The sequence below is a fragment of the Bradysia coprophila genome, unplaced genomic scaffold (assembly GCF_014529535.1).
Source record: "Bradysia coprophila strain Holo2 unplaced genomic scaffold, BU_Bcop_v1 contig_211, whole genome shotgun sequence".
Classification (NCBI taxonomy): Eukaryota; Metazoa; Arthropoda; class Insecta; order Diptera; family Sciaridae; genus Bradysia; species Bradysia coprophila.
The window spans coordinates 663,104-687,714 of NW_023503474.1; the positions used below are offsets into that span (position 1 = coordinate 663,104).

General features: G+C 36.1%; 1 protein-coding gene and 1 long non-coding RNA gene across 3 annotated transcripts; both read right to left on the reverse strand.

Annotated features, from left to right (window-relative positions):
* Positions 1-200: 200 nt before the first annotated feature.
* Positions 201-4,767, reverse strand: LOC119075467 (multidrug resistance protein homolog 65-like). 2 transcript variants are annotated; one of them, XM_037181915.1, is made up of 17 exons: positions 4,709-4,767; positions 4,460-4,653; positions 4,105-4,242; positions 3,917-4,027; positions 3,680-3,851; positions 3,491-3,563; positions 3,349-3,423; positions 2,971-3,137; positions 2,852-2,910; positions 2,293-2,727; positions 2,162-2,225; positions 1,888-2,096; positions 1,293-1,829; positions 1,120-1,146; positions 971-1,055; positions 753-904; positions 201-691 (listed from the first exon to the last, which is right to left on the reverse strand). In XM_037181915.1, the coding sequence occupies exons 2-17, from the start codon at positions 4,576-4,578 to the stop codon at positions 235-237; spliced, it is 2,880 nt and encodes a 959-aa protein (XP_037037810.1). In that variant the 5' UTR covers positions 4,579-4,653; positions 4,709-4,767; the 3' UTR covers positions 201-234. The 2 variants fall into 2 exon arrangements, with proteins under 2 accessions (XP_037037810.1, XP_037037809.1); XM_037181914.1 differs by having other exon boundaries at positions 753-901; positions 968-1,055.
* Positions 4,768-23,992: 19,225 nt separating this feature from the next.
* Positions 23,993-24,528, reverse strand: LOC119075474. Its single transcript, XR_005087403.1, has 3 exons — positions 24,420-24,528; positions 24,094-24,355; positions 23,993-24,025 (listed from the first exon to the last, which is right to left on the reverse strand). It is a non-coding gene; the product is annotated as an uncharacterized LOC119075474 (long non-coding RNA).
* Between the last annotated feature and the right edge of the window lie 83 nt (positions 24,529-24,611).

Genomic DNA, 24,611 nt, shown 5'->3' on the forward strand with positions numbered 1-24,611 from the left:
AGTTTCTACATACAACGGTAGCTATTGGCGAGAAATCAAGGAAAACTGCACATTTTCCTACTGGTCCTGTTTTCCCGCTACTCCCCGTACTTACCAGAATGGAACCAGTTTGAACTCTGCAATTGTTGGGCGACGGGAAAGTTCTGCGACTTTTTGTCTAATTTCAAACGTCAAACGTTAATTAAGTGCTTGCATTCAATATAATCATTGGATAGTACGACACACGTATTTGTATTAGTGTGAATAGACCCTTTGTGTTGCATATGTAATTTTCGTTTCCCGTTTACTGATTTGGAGCAGTCGATGTCCAGCAGCGAACGCTGCAGTGAAAGCCGGAGCAAATGATACCGTTTGACCCAACATCATAGTCCCGAACAGTAAAGTTTGAGACACTTTGATGATATTTTTGAGATGAACGCCTTCATTGGCGACCAACAGACCGCCGTAGTAAAGAGCAAGTGAAAATCCGAAGAAAGGAATCGATTGTACCAGCGAATTGAGAAATCCACGCATTGAAAGCTTCCTGCGAATTGTTCGTTCCACTTTTGCCATTTGTGTGCAGTATCGCGCTATAATATGTGGTTCCTGTCGCAGACTGGCCACCGTTCGAATGTTCGATATTGCCTCGGTGGCTAGTTTCGCAATCTCTTCGATTCCCCTCCTTTCCACCTCTGCTGTGTTGGCCATGTATCTGAAAAAAGAGGTTTTTTGTCCAATTCGAATGGTCTGGTCAAATTGTACCAAGCACTCACTTTCCTTCGAAGAGAACGGAAAAAATGACCAGCGGAGCGGTGGGAAGGATAACCAGTGCCATTTTCCAGATGTAAGCAAATGCAACGCTGACACCAAAAACGAACGTTGCAACCGACTGAATCATACCGCTCAAGGGATAGCCGATGGCCTTAAAATCATACAGAGAAGGAGAACAATTAAAATTCTCGTCGCCTTTTCACTTCAATTATCAAACCCCTTGTACGGTCGCGGCATCGCTAGTCAATCGTACTGATAGTGCACCAACAGAGTTATTCGAATCGTCGAACCAGGCCATGTCTTGTCTAAAAGAAGGAAACATTTTCAACTCTGATAATCCTTCCAGCTTGATGGGGTTATAACAATCACCTGATCATTGCACCGAAGACTCGTGCCCTGCGTAAAAGAAAACAAATGTTATTGTGTCCGGTTCCAGCGTCTGCGCGATATCAAACTCTTTGCAAGAATCGAATAGCAAGAAAAAGTGATCGCCGGCAAGCTTCAGTGACGAGGGATCCTCGTCAAGGTTTCAGCTTACTCACCGAATTCTTGTGGTCAGATGTACCCCAGCATTGTTGAACAAATATGTTTGGATGACTGTCGCAACACCAATTAAAATTCCGAGTACCAAAAACGCCACACAAAGTGAATTTGCCGCTGCAGTGGCTTCGTCCGCATCAAAGATGACCAGTACTCCGTAAAACTCTCCGAATAGAATAGAATACGCCGGTATGGAAGCACCGATTATAAGAGCACATATGAATGCAAGGAAAAGGGAAAACCATTCCGGTCTAGCGATCAGTAAAATTCGTAGAAAAACGGCTCCGTAGTTGACACGCTCCGGTTCCTTTTTGAGTACTTCGATAGTTACTGCGGTTTGGTTGTCTTGAATTGGTTGACTTTCAGCAAAGGTTTGCTCTTGGACCAATTTACCAATGCTGTCGCTGTCCATGTTATTCGAGCGCATCATATTGTAGTAGGATCCTTGCAATTTAATCAATTCGTCGTGCGTTCCATCTTCAACTATTTTGCCCTTCTCAATGAACAATATTCGATCTGCATTCCGGATAGCCGACAGCCTAAACGGAATTTCGAATTGGTCAGTCAAATCGGAAGGGCCGAGCAAAATTAGATGACCTGTGAGACACGACGATTGTTGTTCGTCCTTTGCTTGCCTTGTCCAATGCGTCCTGCACCAGCCGTTCAGTATCTGTATCCAATGCTGATGTTGATTCGTCGAGCAGCAGAATGGTCGGATTCTGTATCAATGCTCGGGAAATGGCAATGCGTTGCCTTTGACCACCGGACAGTTGACATCCTCTTTCTCCCACTAAGGTTTGATAGCCCTGCAAAAGATGATTTCGAGATAAGAAACGCAGGGTGTGCCTGAAGGTACAAGCTTTCAATTTACATCTTGCAGTTTCACGATAAAGTCGTGTGCCCCGGACATTTTGGCTGATTCTTCGATTTCTTTTCTGAAAACGTGCAGCAAACAAAGGAATTAGGTTGGGGAATCCCCGCTTGAATATTTCGATACTAAACCTGCTTGCATCCGGCTTTCCATAACGAATGTTTTCCTCAATAGTCGTTGCAAACAGTACCGGCTCTTGGCCGACGAACGCCATCTTCGAACGCAGCCATGAAATGTTGAAACTTCGAATGTCCTGACCATCGATCAGAACTCGACCGAACGTCGGATCATAAAATCGTTGCAATAATTGCAAGCACGTCGACTTTCCGTTTCCGCTGCTACCGACCAATGCAACAGTTTGACCGCTTGTAAACTTGGCGCTCAGATGATCCAAAATTTGCACATCCGTACGGGATGGGTAATGGAATCCGACGTCCTGAAATTCGATGTCTCCTTTGACACCATAATTGATCATCTTTCCGTCGCCGGACATTGGGTCGATGTTCGATTTTCGGTCAATGACTTTGAAAATGGTGGCGGCCGCTCCACGTGCCATAGCGAAACATCTGACAAAATGGGAATTTCAATTTCAATTTCGGAAAAGCAAAGAATTGATAACAGATGGCGCTTCTCTGGCACAGCCGGACGCAACGCTCTCTGTTATCGTTTCCATGAATTAAATTTACTAACTCCAAAAATGGCGCACTTCTGGATATATTTTCCGCTCCAGCAATCAACCCGAAACATGTCTAGCAAAAATGAATTTTTTAACAAAAATTTCCGTCTCAATGACCAAGAATTCAATTTACGATCATCAAGGTCTCCGGCGTGTACTCCTTTTCAATTTCGTGCCGGTCAGCCAACACCAATGACACTCCGTACCAATATACCAACGAATTCATAGCGTAAAACATGAAACGCATGATTCCCTCACCAATTCCGGATGCCAATCCTTTGCGAATTCCGAATCGTTGTGCTTTGGCGAAATGTTAGAAAAAATTTCATGTTACGACATCAATGGAAAAGTACTTTATCAAATGTGTAATTATTACACGGGGACGCAGTCAGAACATGACTTTCTTAAACGCTCTCATTTTCGTAGCAATTTGACATAAATTCTGAGTTCGTTCAAGGTTAAGATTAAGCAAACACACCAACAACAATCAATCTTTTACTGCCAACATTACCTGATATCAACAATTTATTATATCTCTCGGATTCCTTCTTTTCCCCACAAGATGCAACGACTGTCCTTATGCCACCTAATAAGGAAGAATTTTCAATAATGTTTGTCGATACACATTTCAGTGATGGTGTCGGCTAATTTACCTAAAACTTCCCCCGACACAGAGCTCGCAGCCGCATACGCGTTTGACTCTTGGGCAGATAGAATCGATTGGAACTATGAATGGCATGAGAGAGACATGAGTCTAATTACTTCTAACGGTCAAATCAGTTTTATACTGCACGCAAATACAAGCATTAAACGTATCAAGTGAACCGGCCTCCGATACTCACCCGTGCTATGATCATATTGGATATGAGAAGAATCGGCACGTAGCCAATGACGACTAAAGTCAGTTTCCAGCCGTACGAAAATGAAAGCGCCACACAAATCACGAATCCGATCATTAAACATAGGAAGTGGCTGACTTTTTCGGCGATGCCTTCGCGGATCTTTTCAATGTCTCTGCAGAAGTTGAAAATTCGATTTTAATTTTCGATTTTAAACAAAAACCAAACTCGTCAAATTACTCCGATATTCTGACCGCTACATTTGACTCGGACGACGCACAGTCGAACCAACCAACCTCTTGTCGGATCATTGAACTAAAGTATTTTATCCGGATTCGAGTGATCTGTTTTCTGCAAATAAAATGACAATAAAACCGTTGCATCGTCGACTGGTAATACTTTTTTTGCGACATCCAGTCAGACATTACATGGCAGTGTAGTTGAACAAATCGACGGAAAATATGCCCATAACAAACTGGAAGACTGAAACTGTTGTCATCAGTATGCCGTAAGCTATCGAATCCTCGATAATGGCAAAGCGATTCTCTTCGACCGTTCCCTTGGTACTGCGAAACAAAGGAAATTTACAGAACTTTCCCATTTTCTTTTCCTCGTCTTGTTTTCTTCCATTTTTCGATCATTTACGTATACGTTTAACTCTCAGAGTAATTAAACCTAGAGAGGTATAATTACTCTTTTAGGTTTAAATTGCACAATTTCGTATGCCGTCACTGTTTCATTACGTACGATTACTCTCACACGTGAATCAGAGAAAAAACTTACAGAACTCTTCCGCCACCGAACAACTGCAGTAGTATCGTGTTTGAACTGGTTCCATTCTGGTAAGTACGGGCTACGAGTAACGTTGTGAATTCCCCGTACGCTATGATCATCAATGGCATTCCAAACGATTTGAGGGTGGTGAAAACAACGCCTAGGAATATTAGGAAAAATTCGACGGACGTAGCGAATCGATACTGAAAAGAAATCGAATGTGAGTATGGCTCCAGATAAACGCAAATGTCCACCTACCAGTCGAAAGTAGCTGATGGTTGGTGCGTCATCTTTGTTCTCGTTTGAAAAATCATTTTTATTGGTCCTGGAAAAAGATTTGCTTTGTTGGTCTTACATTGCAAAATTCATTTTTCTAAAACATTGCTAAAATGTCACATGTTCCTGATGTTGTGAGGAAGAGTCTCATTTATCAGTAACAATTTACTGCTTGCGGCACTTGCTTCATCAAAAGAAACAACAAATCGAAAGCCAAGAGCAAATGGTTAATAGTTATTTGCATCACTTGGATTGAAACCACGAAATTACAGCATACGTGTGAATTCGTATACCGAGAGAATAATTTTTGCATAAAAAGTATGAATGTAGTAGTAGTATGTAGTAGTAGTATGAACGACGAGACGAAGTCGAGATGAATCATAAATACTCATGCAAAAATTATTCTCTCGGTATACGCATTCACACATATACTGTAATGTCGTGGTTTCAATCCAAGTGATGTACACAATTTTACACTCGTCACACCATGAAATACGCAACCAACAAAACCAAATATAATACACACCGTTCAAGGTTGAGCTTGGATGTATAGAAGAAGAATGAGAATAAAAACGAAACCGAAAATACGCGATATAAAGCCGAACGAGTTGATCGTTCGATGTGCATCACCCTACTCGTTGATACGGAGAGTAAGTTCCGCCTTCGTATCAAATTTCTCTCTTTGACGAATAGCACAAACAAACTCCACCATTAAGGAAAACATCGACGGAATCCCTAGACCTGTTTGCACGGGCTGCTGAGAGAGAACTAAAAAAGTGTGGTTTCCGATAACGCATGATATTCAGAGTTTTCATGGTTTGGCGAGTGTAAAATAATAAGCATTCCTGTTGCCCATGCTCGACATAATTGTCTGAAAGTTACAACGTCGTCCAAAAACAGAACATTTTAGGAAAACAACAAAAAGTGACTTGCTCGCCGAATAATAGTTTGTTCACACTTGGTCAAGTAAGTGAATCATGATTGTGTGCTTGATCCGAGAGTGAATGTTCGTGAAGCGTGGCGGAACGAGTGTAATGATTTTCACACGATCACACTCATTTAAACAAGCTCCTTTGACTCACTTATTGGGCATCGCAGTCAAGTCAAATTGTGAACAAATCGCTCATAAAAGAAGAACTTTTTATTGAAACAACTAAAAAACAAAAATTAAACAGTCTCGAAGCTCTTTAACCAAAATTATCTGACCTTGACATACTGGTTCATTCCCGGAAACGTAATCAAAATTATTGCCCCTGGGCTTTTAAACGTTATTTTTTGAATATTGACCAAAAAAAACCACTATTCCACCAAAGCAAAACCGTCTTAGCACATTGCGACTGAACCGAATTTTTACGCAAATTTTTGGCAAATATTTTTTCTCTTCTGTTCGGTATTCGTTCAAAACATTTAATTACGCACTTTAATCTACACTGTATTCTACCACTCTTCTGTTTATTCTTCTTGGACGCGCACGAAATACTTTCGCTAGTAATCAGAGTGACACACTGTCGGATTCGGAAAAAAACAATGAAAATGTCATTGGAAGTCTTCACTTCGAACTTTTTCCATTTTCTTTGAAACTAGGCTCACTAAGAAGGTCACTTCATGGGCGGGTCAGGTCCTTTGACTGACCAAATTTTTCGATAATAATTTCGATAATAAAATGAGCTGGTGCCTTTAAGACCTTTTAAGCAAGGGAAAATTCTTTTAAGAATACAATTTCACGCAGAATGTGTCCGAGATCCATAATCTACGAACTCAACCTCAAGAATTTCATTCTCCGTCGATTAAAACTCAGCATTTTTAAAATCGGTTAAGAACTCGGTTAAGAATTGCTATTTTGACAAAGTGTTGTATTGCTTTGACTTGACCAAAATTGTTGAAAAAATTTCTTTTATTCAACGAAGGGCGAACGAAACGTGTTACCGTTTACGATTCGTGACGAAACGTTTTACCGTTTACAATCATAATCACGAATCGTAAACGGTAACACGTTTCGTTCGCCCTTCGTTGAATAAAAGAAATTTTTTCAACAATTTTGGTCAAGTCAAAGCAATACAACACTTTGTCAATGTTGAATTACTGACCAAGCAATACAACAATTTTATTAAGAATTGCTAGAGTTTTCGATGTAGCAAGTTTACGGACGTTTTTTTGCCAATGTAGAACATTTTCAAAATATCATAGTGACCTTAGCGTTACGGACATTTAAGGTTATTTTCTGTCATAAGACCCTGACTTCCAGTCAAGGTAATGACTTTCAGTCAAGGGAATAATAGCAGCCTGGTATTGTGCAAATATTCATTGTCACTTTATTACATCATCCAATGACATGATATGTCATTGACATCACCCTAACGCTGACGCTACAATTATCGATTAAAAGCACATTCGAGAAAGCCACGTCAACTCATATAACTATAGTCTGTATACATCATGTGATCCGTTCCAAGGGACACTATTGGATTAACTATGGGGTGTGATGTTTGGTCATGCGCCGTAGGTTTCATAGAACAGTATAAAAAGCTCACCACGCGGCTCTGAATTTTCGAAAATGCTTTCCGGTACTGACCTTCTAATAAATGGCCTATGTTGCAAATAACTACTTTTAGATTGTATCGATCGCTGGTTCGAAAGCTTAGCGTTAAATAAAAAGGCAGTGGAAGTTTCCGTGAAATTCAAATCGATTAGGAAAATTCTTATTTCAACATACACTCCGGTAAACTTACTTTAGTATTTTCTCGGTACATTTCAATTAGCGTCGACAGACAGTGAGTGTGGGAGTTGCCAATTTAACTGTAACTTATGATAACCTCAAATTCACCAACTGAATTTATCGAAATCATAAACAAATACCGTTCGCAGATAGCATGAACGTTAAGGTGGCTGATGTGATTTATTCGATTGGATGTCCGATCTATAATTTTGAGACCGTCTAATTAGAAACGAATTTCCAAGTAGGAACTCCTTTGCGAATTTTACTTGAAGAACCGGAAATTTCCCGCGATTCCGCACACTAAATCTAAAACTGATTGCTTACAACTAATTGAATTTCGTTAAACTTAAATGACTTGACAAACGTCCTTATCAATGTGTTGAAAATACGAAAATAAAAATGGCTTCTCTTTGGCACTATAGATTTCTTCCATCGTACGGTAAAAACGAATTTTGACAAGCCGAAAACAACCGACCGTCATCGTCACAGAAACAAACATAACCGCAACTTAAACAAATTTGTTCGTTAAAACTTCAAAGTGAAGCTGTGTTGGCTTCTCTGTGGATGATAATTGACATTTTGAACGGCCTTGGAAGAAAACCTATTTCCCCTATTTCCTTTCCGGTAATCAAGATAAAAACGTCAAAAAAATATTGTCATCGGAACAGTGCTGCCCAACAGCCAAAAAAATTAGATCTACTGATTCTACAGTGATTTCTATTTCGTCCTTCGAAACGTCACCTAAAATAAATCGTGAAACTTATTGACTTCAAGGTTCTGAAAACAAAGAGGTTAAGACACTCACGACATCAAATTTGTTAAACGCACTCATTACAAATTGTGTGAAAAGTCAACTTGAAAATATTTTTATTTTGTTAAGTTGACATCGTCATATACGTTTCACAAACCTTTTTGGCGCCACAGGAAAATCTTTATTCCACTGCCTTCGTGATCGACTCGAAAGTGTCTTAGCCTATTCTTTCAGAACCTTGATTCACTTAACTAACAAATTCTTACTCCGGACCTGATTGAAAATTCTCTGAATATTTATTGTTATCTAGAAGCGACGAAAAAAATGTCGAAAATACTTATCAGTAATCATTAGAATGAATTTGCGATCTGTGACCTCTCTGCCGAATGATGTGAATATTTCATTTTTTTTATGTAACAAAAAAACCCGCAAATATACAAGTCGCTCAACAGTAGAGCGTTCACCCATACCGGATGACGTTTTTTACCCGCACGCCCACAATTTTAAACGTGCTTGTCAGGGCAGCTATTTCAGTTATTATCTGTAAACTGAAATAGAAGTGGTGACCCACCTTCGTGTGAACATTCTTGACGGATGGCTCCAAGGAAATTGTTTAGTTTTCAGTTAAATGGTAGTGTCAAATTAGTACAGTTTACACGTCAATTCAACTTTTCATTATTCGTAACAAAATGTACTATTTCGCAACTATTTCAGCTGCAGTTTCAGTTTGAGAGACACTGACTGCGAAAAGGATCATTTGCTTAAGATGACATTGCGGTGTGTTTTTTTGTATTCTCTACGGTCCCTTTACTACCAGCAATGCTCATTTTTTGGGTTCCCTTTCATAAAATTTTATCTCACTTGAGGGCCATCGTGCGATAATAATACTGGTCATTGCTTGCCGTCTGTAACAGGTTAACTTGGAGCTTCTCAGTATTTGCAGGGAGCCCACTCAAAATTCGGCCTCCTTTTTAAGGAATAAAGGAGGATATTTCGATAATTTAAGGAGCATTTCAGGAGTTTTAAAATATGAGATTTTGGATTAAATTTGATGAATTCGAAAATTTTTTTGACTTTCCAAAGTCATATTAAGGATATATGAAGTAGATTTTTTGGTTCTTCTCAAAGAATATTCTTTGGAAAATATTTTCCGAATTTTTCACAAATATTTTATCGAAGATTTTTCCAAAAAATGTTTACTCTAGATAAGATACCCAACGTAACCTTTAGTTCACGTAGTTTGATTTAAAAAAAAAAAGCCTAGTTTCTTAATTTTTTGTCTTTTTTTTTTTGATTTTTTTGATTTCATCTTCTGATGATTTATTTAATTTACGTTCGCTAACTACAGCTGACGAAGTGTTATTACCATCATCAATTAACTTTTCGGCGACTTTTAACTTTAAAGTCTCCTCAGCTATTTCAGCTTCGATGCTTTGAATGATGGCCTCTTTCTTATGCTTTTCGTTTTTGTCTGACTCGTTTTGTTTCGATTTTGCTAATAACGCCTTTCGCTCTTTTTACTCGTCTTTTTCTACATCTAAATGTAAAAAATATCTTTTACTTTACTAGTGAGGTAAAGTGGCTATTCCCTCACTAGTGAAAACCTTTTCCCTCGCTCGTAAAGTAAAACGTTATACTTTACACGTGAAATAATTTGATATCTCGTATCACGATGAGTAAAAGTATCCGAGGGCTTCAGCCCGAGTCAACTCTACACTTGTCAAAATAACCGTTTCCAAAGCTTGTTGCTTAAAACCACACTTGTGAGTTCGGCTCGTTTCACAAAATTGATCCCTCATGTAATGAACTACCTCCGCAGCATCCAATGTAATCTACTATTACGGGCCGACGAGCAGAGGTCTAACAATTTTCGAATAATTGGAAAATCTTCCACTTTATAGTAGAAATAAGTCTAATTGGTTCCACTACTTTTTAGCGTTTAGAACGTGCTCTTTTATTTATTGCATTCGCTTTTCGTAATTAACAAAATGAAAAGACTATTTTTTGGGCTTTTTTGCTTTCTTCTTAAAAAAATTTTAATTGAAAATCGTAATGCGGAAAATAGTCGCCTCTTATTACTCCTTATTACGCACAATGGTCGCAACTCGGTGAAAAGTAAATGTTAAAGCATCTTCAAAATGTCTTCTCGGGCTTACTTTAAGAATATTTTTGATTTTTTTAAAAGGATCTCCAAATACTCCACAATGACATGTTACGACATTCTTTAGAATTTCCAGACCTTTACCAAATATACCGACCTGAAAGGAAAACGTCATCAACTCAGAGGCGACGTAACCTGTACCTCTGAGTTGATCACGTTGTCCCCTTATAATCAGACCTATCAGGCCCCTTATTTTAACGTATCTTAGTTAGTTCTATTTCACAACATGTTGAGTCTGAGCACGGAAAACGGAAATTTGTCGTTAGAACGAACTAAGATAATTTATCTTATAATACTATTCACATTTGAAACCATTGGTCTTATCGCGTTTTTGGGGGTTTTATCCGTACGTTGATGTACACTTTATTCGTATTTATTATGTTGCAAGTCGGGAAATATTTAAATAAGAAATAAAATTTTTACAAAATCTAGAAGTTCAACTTACATTTTGATACGTCGTATCTGAAACTAAAAAAGCACCACTGTGCCAATTCCGTCAACCACTGTATTCTGTTGCAAAAACTACACGACATGGGTCTAATTGGTAATGCATATGATCTCGTTAGGAGTTACTTGACTAAAGGGAGACAGTTCGTTAGTGTAGCCGCTGAGAGCACGCCAAAGGAGGTGATTTGTGGGGTCCTCCAAGGCTCTGCGTTATCATCTCTTTTGTTCATTTTATTTCTGTACGACTTGTTCGAGTTTAGGTTCAAGGGAACGCTTTATCTTTATCGAGAATAGTCTCTTTATTGTTAATGCTTCGAAGTCAAATTATGTGTTGTTCAATAGAAACCTTGTTGAATCGTCTAGATATTTCGAACTAGCCCTTGTACACCGCTTGTACACTTTGTTCATTCCTTGATAACACGATAACTCGAGAAATTTTCAATGGGTTTCCAAAAACTTTTTTTATTCGACGGGGAATTAAATTCCTGAGGTTAAGTTCGAAGATGGGTTATAAAGGACGGGTGATCTCTGAGATATTCCTAAAAGAATTTTTGTCTTGTCGCTTGATAACACGATAACTTGAGTAATTTTCAATGGATTTCAAAAAAATTTTTTTTAATCGACGGGGAATTGAATTCCTGAGGTTAAGTTCGAAGATGGGCTATGACGGTCGGGTGATCTTAGAGATATTCTTAAAAGAATTCTTGTCTTGTCGCTTGATAACACGATAACTTGAGTAATCCTCAACGGATTTCCAAAATAAAAAAAAACAGATTATCTGTCTAAATTGTAGTGTCCTTATCATACGGAGTAATTTTCGACTTTCCAAGAAAATTTTGTTTGATACAGTCCCTAAACTTTAAAAATATTTGATTTCAGTATATTTAGCTAATCCTTCTGTCACATCTTTTGACAGCTTTTTACGTTTTAGTACGTTTTCTCTCCCAGCAGCAAAAACCCTATCCCAGTACAAAAAGTATATCGAATGCCGCAAATGCATTTAAAAACGAACATTCGTTGAAATACTTTTTTATCACACCAAATCTTTATCATTTTATGCAAATATGTTCATCTTTATAATAACACAACATCGGTGATTTGCATGCAATTTAAACAAAACCAAATCAATTGTTCATGTGTTACATTTACATTATGGAAGAGGAATGTCTTATTCTTTATCCAAATTTGTGCACAGCTAACTTTCTTTGTTTAACAAGTGTAACTTTCTGCAATAAGTCACTAAATAAACATTTCGATAAACTACAAAATAATTCAAAAATATTGTATTGTGGCTTGCCTACGTCTACGATATGCAAATTTATTAAATTTTTGTGGACGAAAGAGCGACGCAATCTCAATAAACTAAACAGACATCTGAAACAAATTATGATCGGATCTACTACCCTCTCGTTTTCATATGTACGTTTTGTTCATTATTTCATTATTGTTCCTTGACATTAGAGATTTTTTTTTTTTTTTTTCATTGTGCAAAAGTCAACCGACAAGAGGACAGCGAATTATAAAACTTGTTCTTCAATTTGTAAATTTTAATTTAATTTTTGTGCTTTATTGTGACTTTGATATCAATTTCTATCAGTATTTTCGAAATTAGTTCAGCTAAATGCAAAGGAGTTGCGTGTTCAAATGTTGGATTTGTTGTATTAAATCAGTAAAAATGTTTTCTGTTTTGATCGTCTACAATCATTGTTTGGAATATTCTGTTTCGAATAGTTAACAATATTATTAACCAAGATGGCTCAGTATGTTTCTCAATTCGTCGGTCCGAAAATCAATAAATTGAAACAACTTTAAACATTTTGTGACCTTAACGCCATAATATCAGCTGTGGCTCAAAATATAAATACAAAAATCAAATTAGAATTTCTTACGTGTAGTCGAATTGACTTCAGACATAATTTTGTCATTTCGCTTGCACGTAAGGTGCGAGTTTTTTTAAAAGGAATTTTAACGTGATCTTATGTGTTTAAAGATTGAATTAATAGCTGATGTGTTATGTGACAATAAAGTCACGAAGCGTCGGAAAATGTTTCAATTTTGGATATTTTTGATCGACAAATCGAGAGACATGAAACCTCTAAAATGTGCAATAACTATTCGGTATAAGTATTACCGCTGTGCATTTTATATGTGATTATGATGGCCAATAATATTGATGATGTCTCTAATATCTGCAAGTTCGAACAAAACGCCTTTACGTTGCAGTTTGTAAATGGATGAATTCCCTAAGATGAAACAACACGCCTTTACGTTTCTCTTCGTAAATGGAATTGTACAAACGCCTTTATGTTACATTTCGTATAAGGATGAATTCCCAAGGATTGTACAAAAATACTTTACAGTAAAGGCTTTACGTTACATTTCGTAAAAGGATAAATTACTAATTGATAAGATTAACAATAAACAGATTATCATTAAGAAAAAAAAATTAACAAAATGTTTGTTAAATCCTAGCGATTTTTTGATTTTGATTTTTTGGTGAGATTTGGTGACATCACAAAAATTCGCATCACAAAGATCCGCACTGACTTAAAACACCTCTTTGTCTTATTTTGTCATAAATTGTTCACTCCTTTTATTTGATTGCAAAGAAATTTTCAGAACAAACAGAAAGATGCTTTAAAGAGGAGGTATTTCTTGTCTACCTCTTGAATAAAATTTAAACTCATGTGAATACGGCCGCAAAGCTCACAGTAGTTGAAATTTTCTAGATTAAAAGACTTTTTTAGCAAATAAATCTACTGAATTGACCCGATTTGCTCATCAATAAGGTATGCAACTAGTGTGTTTACGGCCCTCGCTTCGCTCTGGCCGCAAAGTTCACACTCGTTGATTTTTTTTCTAGCATAGACAGCAAGAAATCACTCATAGAAGTCTTTTCAGAACAAATCATAGATTATTGATCCATCATTTTCCATTAACGTTAACTTCGTTAGTAATTTCAGTTCTGTCGAAATTACTCCGTATGATAAGGAGACAGAGCCATCACAAATTTCATTCTTAGTCGAATAATTTTTTTTGTTGAGGATTATTCAAGCTATCGAGCAACAAGCAAGTCGAACTTTGATGTGAGACAAAATATTGCGTTGCGTGTTTCTGTCTTTTTTACCTATGCATAAAAAATGCATATAAATCGACGACATATTTTCATGGTCGGCAATTTTGTCAATTTTAATTTTGTTTACGAGATCCCAAAATTGTTTCTTCCCCCGAAGTAATCCATGAATCGTCTGTATTCAATTCTATTTGCATTCAATGCAACACTTTCAAAATGGATCTTATCGATATAATTTTAACATTTAATGAATTTTGTAGGCGGATTAGCTCAAAAAAGACAATTTTTCTTTTAAATAATTGCGCCAATATATTTCGTCTTTAGTTCAAACATTTAAAAAAAAGTCAAAAATGTAAAAACAACTGATTTTGTCATGCAAAAATATAGATAAAAATTGACAAAATTGCCGACCACGAAAATATGTCGTCGATTTATATGCATTTTTTATGCATAGGTAAAAAAGACAGAAACACGCAACGCAATATTTGTCTTACAAGCAAGTCGAACTTTGATGTGAGACAAAATATTGCGTTGCGTGTTTCTGTTTTTTTTTACCTATGCATAAAAAATGCATGTAAATCGACGACATATTTTCATGGTCGGCAATTTTGTCAATTTTAATTTTGTTTACGAGATCCCAAAATTGTTTCTTCCCCCGAAGTAATCCATGAATCGTCTGTATTCAATTCTATTTGCATTCAATGCAACACTTTCAAAATGGATCTTATCGATATAATTTTAACATTTAATGAATTTTGTAGGCGGATTAGCTCAAAAAAGACAATTTTTCTTTTAAATAATTGCGCCAATATATTTCGTCTTTAGTTCAAACATTTAAAAAAAAGTCAAAAATGTAAAAACAACTGATTTTGTCATGCAAAAATATAGATAAAAATTGACAAAATTGCCGACCACGAAAATATGTCGTCGATTTATATGCATTTTTTATGCATAGGTAAAAAAGACAGAAACACGCAACGCAATATTTGTCTTACAAGCAAGTCGAACTTTGATGTGAGACAAAATATTGCGTTGCGTGTTTCTGTTTTTTTTTACCTATGCATAAAAAATGCATGTAAATCGACGACATATTTTCATGGTCGGCAATTTTGTCAATTTTAATTTTGTTTACGAGATCCCAAAATTGTTTCTTCCCCCGAAGTAATCCATGAATCGTCTGTATTCAATTCTATTTGCATTCAATGCAACACTTTCAAAATGGATCTTATCGATATAATTTTAACATTTAATGAATTTTGTAGGCGGATTAGCTCAAAAAAGACAATTTTTCTTTTAAATAATTGCGCCAATATATTTCGTCTTTAGTTCAAACATTTAAAAAAAAGTCAAAAATGTAAAAACAACTGATTTTGTCATGCAAAATATAGATAAAAATTGACAAAATTGCCGACCACGAAAATATGTCGTCGATTTATATGCATTTTTTATGCATAGGTAAAAAAGACAGAAACACGCAACGCAATATTTGTCTTACAAGCAAGTCGAACTTTGATGTGAGACAAAATATTGCGTTGCCTGTTTCTGTCTTTTTTACCTATGCATAAAAATAGTCATTTGTGTACCTGTTTTGGACGATTGATTTTAGGCAATTTCGCGGATTGTAGACCGAACGAAGTGAGGTCTACAAGCGAAAGTGCCTTAAATCAACCGTCCCAAACAGGTGCACATGTGAGTTTTCATGCAGAGGGCCGGAAACCCGAGAAAATTCGAAAAATTGCCCTCATTTTCGGCCCCGAAGCATGAAAATGCATATAAATCGACGACATATTTTCATGGTCGGCAATTTTGTCAATTTTAATTTTGTTTACGAGATCCCAAAATTGTTTCTTCCCCGAAGTAATCCATGAATCGTCTGTATTCAATTCTATTTGCATTCAATGCAACACTTTCAAAATGGATCTTATCGATATAATTTTAACATTTAATGAATTTTGTAGGCGGATTAGCTCAAAAAAGACAATTTTTCTTTTAAATAATTGCGCCAATATATTTCGTCTTTAGTTCAAACATTTAAAAAAAAGTCAAAAATGTAAAAACAACTGATTTTGTCATGCAAAAATATAGATAAAAATTGACAAAATTGCCGACCACGAAAATATGTCGTCGATTTATATGCATTTTTTATGCATAGGTAAAAAAGACAGAAACACGCAACGCAATATTTGTCTTACAAGCAAGTCGAACTTTGATGTGAGACAAAATATTGCGTTGCGTGTTTCTGTCTTTTTTACCTATGCATAAAAAATGCATATAAATCGACGACATATTTTCATGGTCGGCAATTTTGTCAATTTTAATTTTGTTTACGAGATCCCAAAATTGTTTCTTCCCCCGAAGTAATCCATGAATCGTCTGTATTCAATTCTATTTGCATTCAATGCAACACTTTCAAAATGGATCTTATCGATATAATTTTAACATTTAATGAATTTTGTAGGCGGATTAGCTCAAAAAAGACAATTTTTCTTTTAAATAATTGCGCCAATATATTTCGTCTTTAGTTCAAACATTTAAAAAAAAGTCAAAAATGTAAAAACAACTGATTTTGTCATGCAAAAATATAGATAAAAATTGACAAAATTGCCGACCACGAAAGTATGTCGTCGATTTATATGCATTTTTTATGCATAGGTAAAAAAGACAGAAACACGCAACGCAATATTTGTCTTACAAGCAAGTCGAACTTTGATGTGAGACAAAATATTGCGTTGCGTGTTTCTGTCTTTTTTACCTATGCATAAAAAATGCATATAAATCGACGACATATTTTCATGGTCGGCAATTTTGTCAATTTTAATTTTGTTTACGAGATCCCAAAATTGTTTCTTCCCCCGAAGTAATCCATGAATCGTCTGTATTCAATTCTATTTGCATTCAATGCAACACTTTCAAAATGGATCTTATCGATATAATTTTAACATTTAATGAATTTTGTAGGCGGATTAGCTCAAAAAAGACAATTTTTCTTTTAAATAATTGCGCCAATATATTTCGTCTTTAGTTCAAACATTTAAAAAAAAGTCAAAAATGTAAAAACAACTGATTTTGTCATGCAAAAATATAGATAAAAATTGACAAAATTGCCGACCACGAAAATATGTCGTCGATTTATATGCATTTTTTATGCATAGGTAAAAAAGACAGAAACACGCAACGCAATATTTGTCTTACAAGCAAGTCGAACTTTGATGTGAGACAAAATATTGCGTTGCGTGTTTCTGTCTTTTTTACCTATGCATAAAAAATGCATATAAATCGACGACATATTTTCATGGTCGGCAATTTTGTCAATTTTAATTTTGTTTACGAGATCCCAAAATTGTTTCTTCCCCCGAAGTAATCCATGAATCGTCTGTATTCAATTCTATTTGCATTCAATGCAACACTTTCAAAATGGATCTTATCGATATAATTTTAACATTTAATGAATTTTGTAGGCGGATTAGCTCAAAAAAGACAATTTTTCTTTTAAATAATTGCGCCAATATATTTCGTCTTTAGTTCAAACATTTAAAAAAAAGTCAAAAATGTAAAAACAACTGATTTTGTCATGCAAAAATATAGATAAAAATTGACAAAATTGCCGACCACGAAAGTATGTCGTCGATTTATATGCATTTTTTATGCATAGGTAAAAAAGACAGAAACACGCAACGCAATATTTGTCTTACAAGCAAGTCGAACTTTGATGTGAGACAAAATATTGCGTTGCGTGTTTCTGTCTTTTTTACCTATGCATAAAAAATGCATATAAATCGACGACATATTTTCATGGTCGGCAATTTTGTCAATTTTAATTTTGTTTACGAGATCCCAAAATTGTTTCTTCCCCCGAAGTAATCCATGAATCGTCTGTATTCAATTCTATTTGCATTCAATGCAACACTTTCAAAATGGATCTTATCGATATAATTTTAACATTTAATGAATTTTGTAGGCGGATTAGCTCAAAAAAGACAATTTTTCTTTTAAATAATTGCGCCAATATATTTCGTCTTTAGTTCAAACATTTAAAAAAAAGTCAAAAATGTAAAAACAACTGATTTTGTCATGCAAAAATATAGATAAAAATTGACAAAATTGCCGACCACGAAAATATGTCGTCGATTTATATGCATTTTTTATGCATAGGTAAAAAAGACAGAAACACGCAACGCAATATTTGTCTTACAAGCAAGTCGAACTTTGATGTGAGACAAAATATTGCGTTGCGTGTTTCTGTCTTTTTTACCTATGCATAAAAAATGCATATAAATCGACGACATATTTTAGTGGTCGTCAATTTTGTCAATTTTTATCTATATTTTTGCATGACAAAATCAGTTGTTTTTACATTTTTGACTTTTTTTTTAAATGTTTGAACTAAAGACGAAATATATATTGGCATTTATTCCCTTGACTGAAAGTCATGGGTCTTACGGATGATAAACACTCTAAAATGTTTGTCACAAAATGTTCACTATGATTGAAAATACATGAATGTATGACCAAAAATCTTAAATACAGAAAATGTTTGTCACACTTTGTTCATTTTTTGATAACACGATAACTCGAGTAATTCTCAATGGATTTCCAATTTTTTTTTTATTCGACGGGGAATTAAATTCCTGAGGTTAAGTTCGAAGATGGGCTATGATGTACCGATGATCTTAAAGATATTCCCAAAAGAATTTTTGTCTCATTGCTTGATAACACGATAACTTGAGCAATCTTCAACTGAGTTCCAAATTATTTTTTTTATTTGACGAGGAATTAAATTCTTTAGGTTAAGTTCGAAGATAGGCTATAACAGACTGGGGAGCTCGGAGATATTCTCGAAAGAATTTTTGTCTTGTCTCTTGATAACAAGATAACTCGAGTAATTCTTAGTGGATTTCCAAAAACTTTTTTTTATCGAAGAGGAATTCAATTCCTCAGGTCAAGTTTGAAGATGGGCTATAACGGACCGGTGATCTTAAAGATATTCTTAATAGAATTTTTGGCTCGTCGCTTGATTCCACGATAACTTGAATAATCCTAAACGGATTTCCAAAAACTTCTTTTTAATCGACGGGGAATTCAATTCCTCACGTTAAGTTCAAAGATGGGCTATAATAGACCGGAGATCTCTGAGATATTCCCAAAAGAATTTTTGGGTCAACGTTTGATAACTTGAGTATTTCTCAACAGATTTCCAAAACTTTTTTTTAATCGAGAGGAATTAAATTCCTGAGGTTAAGTTTGAAGATGGCCAATAACGGACGAGTCACCTTAGAGCAGGTCTTAGAGATATTCCCAAAAGAATTTTCGTCTCGTCGGTCGCTTGATAGCACGATAGCTTGAATAATCCTCAACAAAAAAAATTATTCGACTAAGAATGAAATTTGTGATGGCTCTGTCTCCTTATCATACGGAGTAATTTCGACAGAACTGAAATTACTAACGAAGTTAACGTTAATGGAAAATGATGGATCAATAATCTATGATTTGTTCTGAAAAGACTTCTATGAGTGATTTCTTGCTGTCTATGCTAGAAAAAAAATCAACGAGTGTGAACTTTGCGGCCAGAGCGAAGCGAGGGCCGTAAACACACTAGTTGCATACCTTATTGATGAGCAAATCGGGTCAATTCAGTAGATTTATTTGCTAAAAAAGTCTTTTAATCTAGAAAATTTCAACTACTGTGAGCTTTGCGGCCGTATTCACATGAGTTTAAATTTTATTCAAGAGGTAGACAAGAAATACCTCCTCTTTAAAGCATCTTTCTGTTTGTTCTGAAAATTTCTTTGCAATCAAATAAAAGGAGTGAACAATTTATGACAAAATAAGACAAAGAGGTGTTTTAAGTCAGTGCGGATCTTTGTGATGCGAATTTTTGTGATGTCACCAAATCTCACCAAAAAATCAAAATCAAAAAATCGCTAGGATTTAACAAACATTTTGTTAATTTTTTTTTCTTAATGATAATCTGTTTATTGTTAATCTTATCAATTAGTAATTTATCCTTTTACGAAATGTAACGTAAAGCCTTTACTGTAAAGTATTTTTGTACAATCCTTGGGAATTCATCCTTATACGAAATGTAACATAAAGGCGTTTGTACAATTCCATTTACGAAGAGAAACGTAAAGGCGTGTTGTTTCATCTTAGGGAATTCATCCATTTACAAACTGCAACGTAAAGGCGTTTTGTTCGAACTTGCAGATATTAGAGACATCATCAATATTATTGGCCATCATAATCACATATAAAATGCACAGCGGTAATACTTATACCGAATAGTTATTGCACATTTTAGAGGTTTCATGTCTCTCGATTTGTCGATCAAAAATATCCAAAATTGAAACATTTTCCGACGCTTCGTGACTTTATTGTCACATAACACATCAGCTATTAATTCAATCTTTAAACACATAAGATCACGTTAAAATTCCTTTTAAAAAAACTCGCACCTTACGTGCAAGCGAAATGACAAAATTATGTCTGAAGTCAATTCGACTACACGTAAGAAATTCTAATTTGATTTTTGTATTTATATTTTGAGCCACAGCTGATATTATGGCGTTAAGGTCACAAAATGTTTAAAGTTGTTTCAATTTATTGATTTTCGGACCGACGAATTGAGAAACATACTGAGCCATCTTGGTTAATAATATTGTTAACTATTCGAAACAGAATATTCCAAACAATGATTGTAGACGATCAAAACAGAAAACATTTTTACTGATTTAATACAACAAATCCAACATTTGAACACGCAACTCCTTTGCATTTAGCTGAACTAATTTCGAAAATACTGATAGAAATTGATATCAAAGTCACAATAAAGCACAAAATTAAATTAAAATTTACAAATTGAAGAACAAGTTTTATAATTCGCTGTCCTCTTGTCGGTTGACTTTTGCACAATGAAAAAAAAAAAAATCTCTAATGTCAAGGAACAATAATGAAATAATGAACAAAACGTATGAAAACGAGAGGGTAGTAGATCCGATCATAATTTGTTTCAGATGTCTGTTTAGTTTATTGAGATTGCGTCGCTCTTTCGTCCACAAAAATTTAATAAATTTGCATATCGTAGACGTAGGCAAGCCACAATACAATATTTTTGAATTATTTTGTAGTTTATCGAAATGTTTATTTAGTGACTTATTGCAGAAAGTTACACTTGTTAAACAAAGAAAGAAAAACACAGTTAGCTGTGCACAAATTTGGATAAAGAATAAGACATTCCTCTTCCATAATGTAAATGTAACACATGAACAATTGATTTGGTTTTGTTTAAATTGCATGCAAATCACCGATGTTGTGTTATTATAAAGATGAACATATTTGTATAAAATGATAAAGATTTGGTGTGATAAAAAAGTATTTCAACGAATGTTCGTTTTTAAATGCATTTGCGGCATTCGATATACTTTTTGTACTGGGATAGGGTTTTTGCTGCTGGGAGAGAAAACGTACTAAAACGTAAAAAGCTGTCAAAAGATGTGACAGAAGGATTAGCTAAATATACTGAAACCAAATATTTTTAAAGTTTATGGACTGTAAGTACTGAAATAAATCGGGTTAAGTTGGTTAATGGAAAATACTGAAGTAATAATCTGTTATTTATTCCGAAAAGACTTTTATGTGTCATTTATTGTTGCCTATGCTAGAAAAAAAATCATCGAGTGTGAACTTTGCGGCCAGAGCGAAGCGAGGGCCGTAATCACACGAGTTACATACTTTATTCATGATCAAATGAGGCCGAGTTTCAGTAGATTTAATTGCTAAAAAAATTCTCATAATTTAGAAAATTTAAACGAACGTGAGCTTTACAGTCAGAGCAAAGCGAGGCCTTCCATATTTTTTTTTAATCGACTAGGACTGGAATACATGAGGCTTAGGTTAGTAAATGGAAAGTATTGGAGTAACAATCTAGACTTTATTTCGAAAAGATTTTTTTGAGTGATTTCGTGGTAGTTGTTTGTATACAAAAAATTGAACAAGTGTGGACTTTGCGGCCTGAGCGAAGCGAGGGCCGTAATCCACACGTTCAATACATAATCAAGAAATCTTTTCACCACCGCTTATAGCAGACAATGGGACTTTCTGAAAAAAATTTTGGAATATAATAAAGCGAATGCGCAATTTATACGAAAATAAGAAGCGCGCAGATTCTCGTGAATTTAAGATTTCGTAACTTGACAGTTGTCATCTTAAAAGTTACGAATCGTATGGACATTCGCATTAAGGTGACAACCCAGAGTGCAGATTTTCGTATTTTCGTAACTTTAAAGAATTCGTAACTTGACAATTCTTGTACGATTTTATACACCGCAACCGTCAAGTTACGAATATTTATTCAGTCAGTCAAGGGACCTGACCCACCCATAAGGTGGGGCCTAGTGAGTTACTTGAATCCAATCTGGAATTCAGCACCAAGAGGTGTTTTGAATGATTTGTTGTTACTCCAGAAAAGAGCATTACGTAATATTCACGGTTTGAAGTTCAGAGCTTCAGCGAAAGACTACTTTAACAGGTCGATCCTACCAATCGATTATTTTAATGCTCTTCAGACGGCATCGTTGGTTTTTTCCTTAAAGAACGATCTGATAAAGCACGATGTTGAAGTAAGACCGAATGGTGACGTCCACGATCACTTAACTAGGGGAAGAAATCTTCTTCATCCGTCATTTTCCCAAACCAGTTTTGGACAAAAGGCAGTAGAGATCCGTGGTTTCAGTTTTTTTAACAGTTTGCCATCGGCTTTGCGCGATTTGAATGGTATAAAGGCGTTCAAACGCCATCTGAAAAGTCATTTGTTCGGTATCTTCCGATCGCCTCATGAGTGGTTTTTCGGCAATCAACTGCAAAAGAAACTCAATTTTCTTTTCTTGATTTTTAACAATTTTTACTGTAACTTAAAACGTAAACATCTATAACATTATGGCCTATTAAAAATCCTTAACATTTTTCATTAGCACAATAATAAGAAGGAGAGATAAAAAAACGGTCGCTCGGTCGCGGCAAACAGAAACTTTTTACAAAATAGAATTTCCTTTTACGGTTGTTACAACTAAAAGTATTATCACAAGAAATAAAATTAAAAATCAAAATTTATGCGCAATTAGTGCTTCCAATTCAGACCGGTTCAGCCGGCTTACTGGCGACAGCGACATAATTGTTGTTTTAAATTCATCATCGCGGAATTAATTGAATTTCTTAAAAAAAGGTGAATCGGAAGATCATAAAACTCTTTATGAGTCAAATATGCTTTGAATTGCAGTTAGGGCTGTTGGTGTAACAGAACTGGTCGAATGGAAACCCATCTCCCACTCTTTCCTTTATTTACAAAAAAAAAACGTTCCAGCCCGACATATCCAACCAACATATCATCGACTCAAACGTAAACCTCTCCGGTTTTCTGTTCCGGTGTGCTTTTCTTCAAAGTCGACGGTGCCGACGAATTTCCTAAATTATTCTGCCGTCCTGGCACTGGCGATTTATTCGATGCGTCCGATATCGTTCGCATACGACCGACGTGCGGTGCAGCCGACAATGAACTGCTTTGCCGCGAAAGTGGGCGTCCCCTGATCCCGTCCACTTCGTCGTCCATTGTGTCGGATGGTATTTCGGTGATGATAACATTCGATGGAGTCGTTGGCGATGAATTCATCGGCATCGTTTGAATGGACACGGATACTTCGTGGCTGGGCGATGTGCCGTTCGTCACTTTCGGGAATAGAGTGACGCGCATCATGGACGGTGTGTTTGTAATTTCGGCAAAACTGCCACTAGATGTTACCGTTGGTATCACCACCGAGCGAGCGAGTTCGGCTGTGGTGGGACTGTTGGTGTTAAGGGTATTGTTCACCGAACCGGAATCCATTTCGTTTATGGGACTGAGCTGGAGAGTTGCTATTGGAAGGGTGTCGTCTTTCGTCGGTGTTGGATAGACACTCGCTCGGTGGCAAGTTTTCGAGTTGCAAGCGCAACGCTTTCTGCTATATTCAAAATGGAATGCTGGTTGTTGCTGGACTGGGACGATGGCGTTGGCATCAAATTGAATCGATTCTCTTTGTCATTTGAAACGTCTGGTGTAGGGATCCGGGACGGTTTTTCTGTGGTGGCTGTCGAGAGTGCTCCGTTCAGATTTAATTTGGAATCTGTTCGAAGAGAGATACAAGTAAAATGACTGGTGTTCTGGGGGTATAAATTGTCATCATTCACTCACTTTGCTTCAAAAAACTGTCGCTGTTGTCGATCCGATTTCCGACTCACAAATTTCTCGTACAAACTCATTTTATGCGCAGGCGGTTGAGTAGTCTGTCCTGGTAAACCGCCTCGGGATTAGCATAAACCGAGTTGTTACGGTTTCGCTTGAATACGCCACCGGACGAATAGGCTGTCGACGAGCTCCGCACTGAACCCATGCGAGATATTTGTCGACTGAACCAATTCTTTCTACGCTCCACCATTGGAGTATCGACACTTTCCTGTGAACGCAATAAATCATAAATTAGGGGTAAGAAAAACACTTCGGCTATACTGTCCACTTACATAGTCTGCATACACGTCCTCACCACCCTTCGCTGTCGAAATATTGGCATAGAGTGCATCGTTTGCTTCACTTTGTAGTGTTCGGCTGATCCTTTCGGTTCATGTTTGCGATAATGTTCGGAACAACAGTGTACGGCAGCTCTTTGGGCACTATTTCGTCCCAATACTGATCGCGTAGAAGCTCCGGATGCT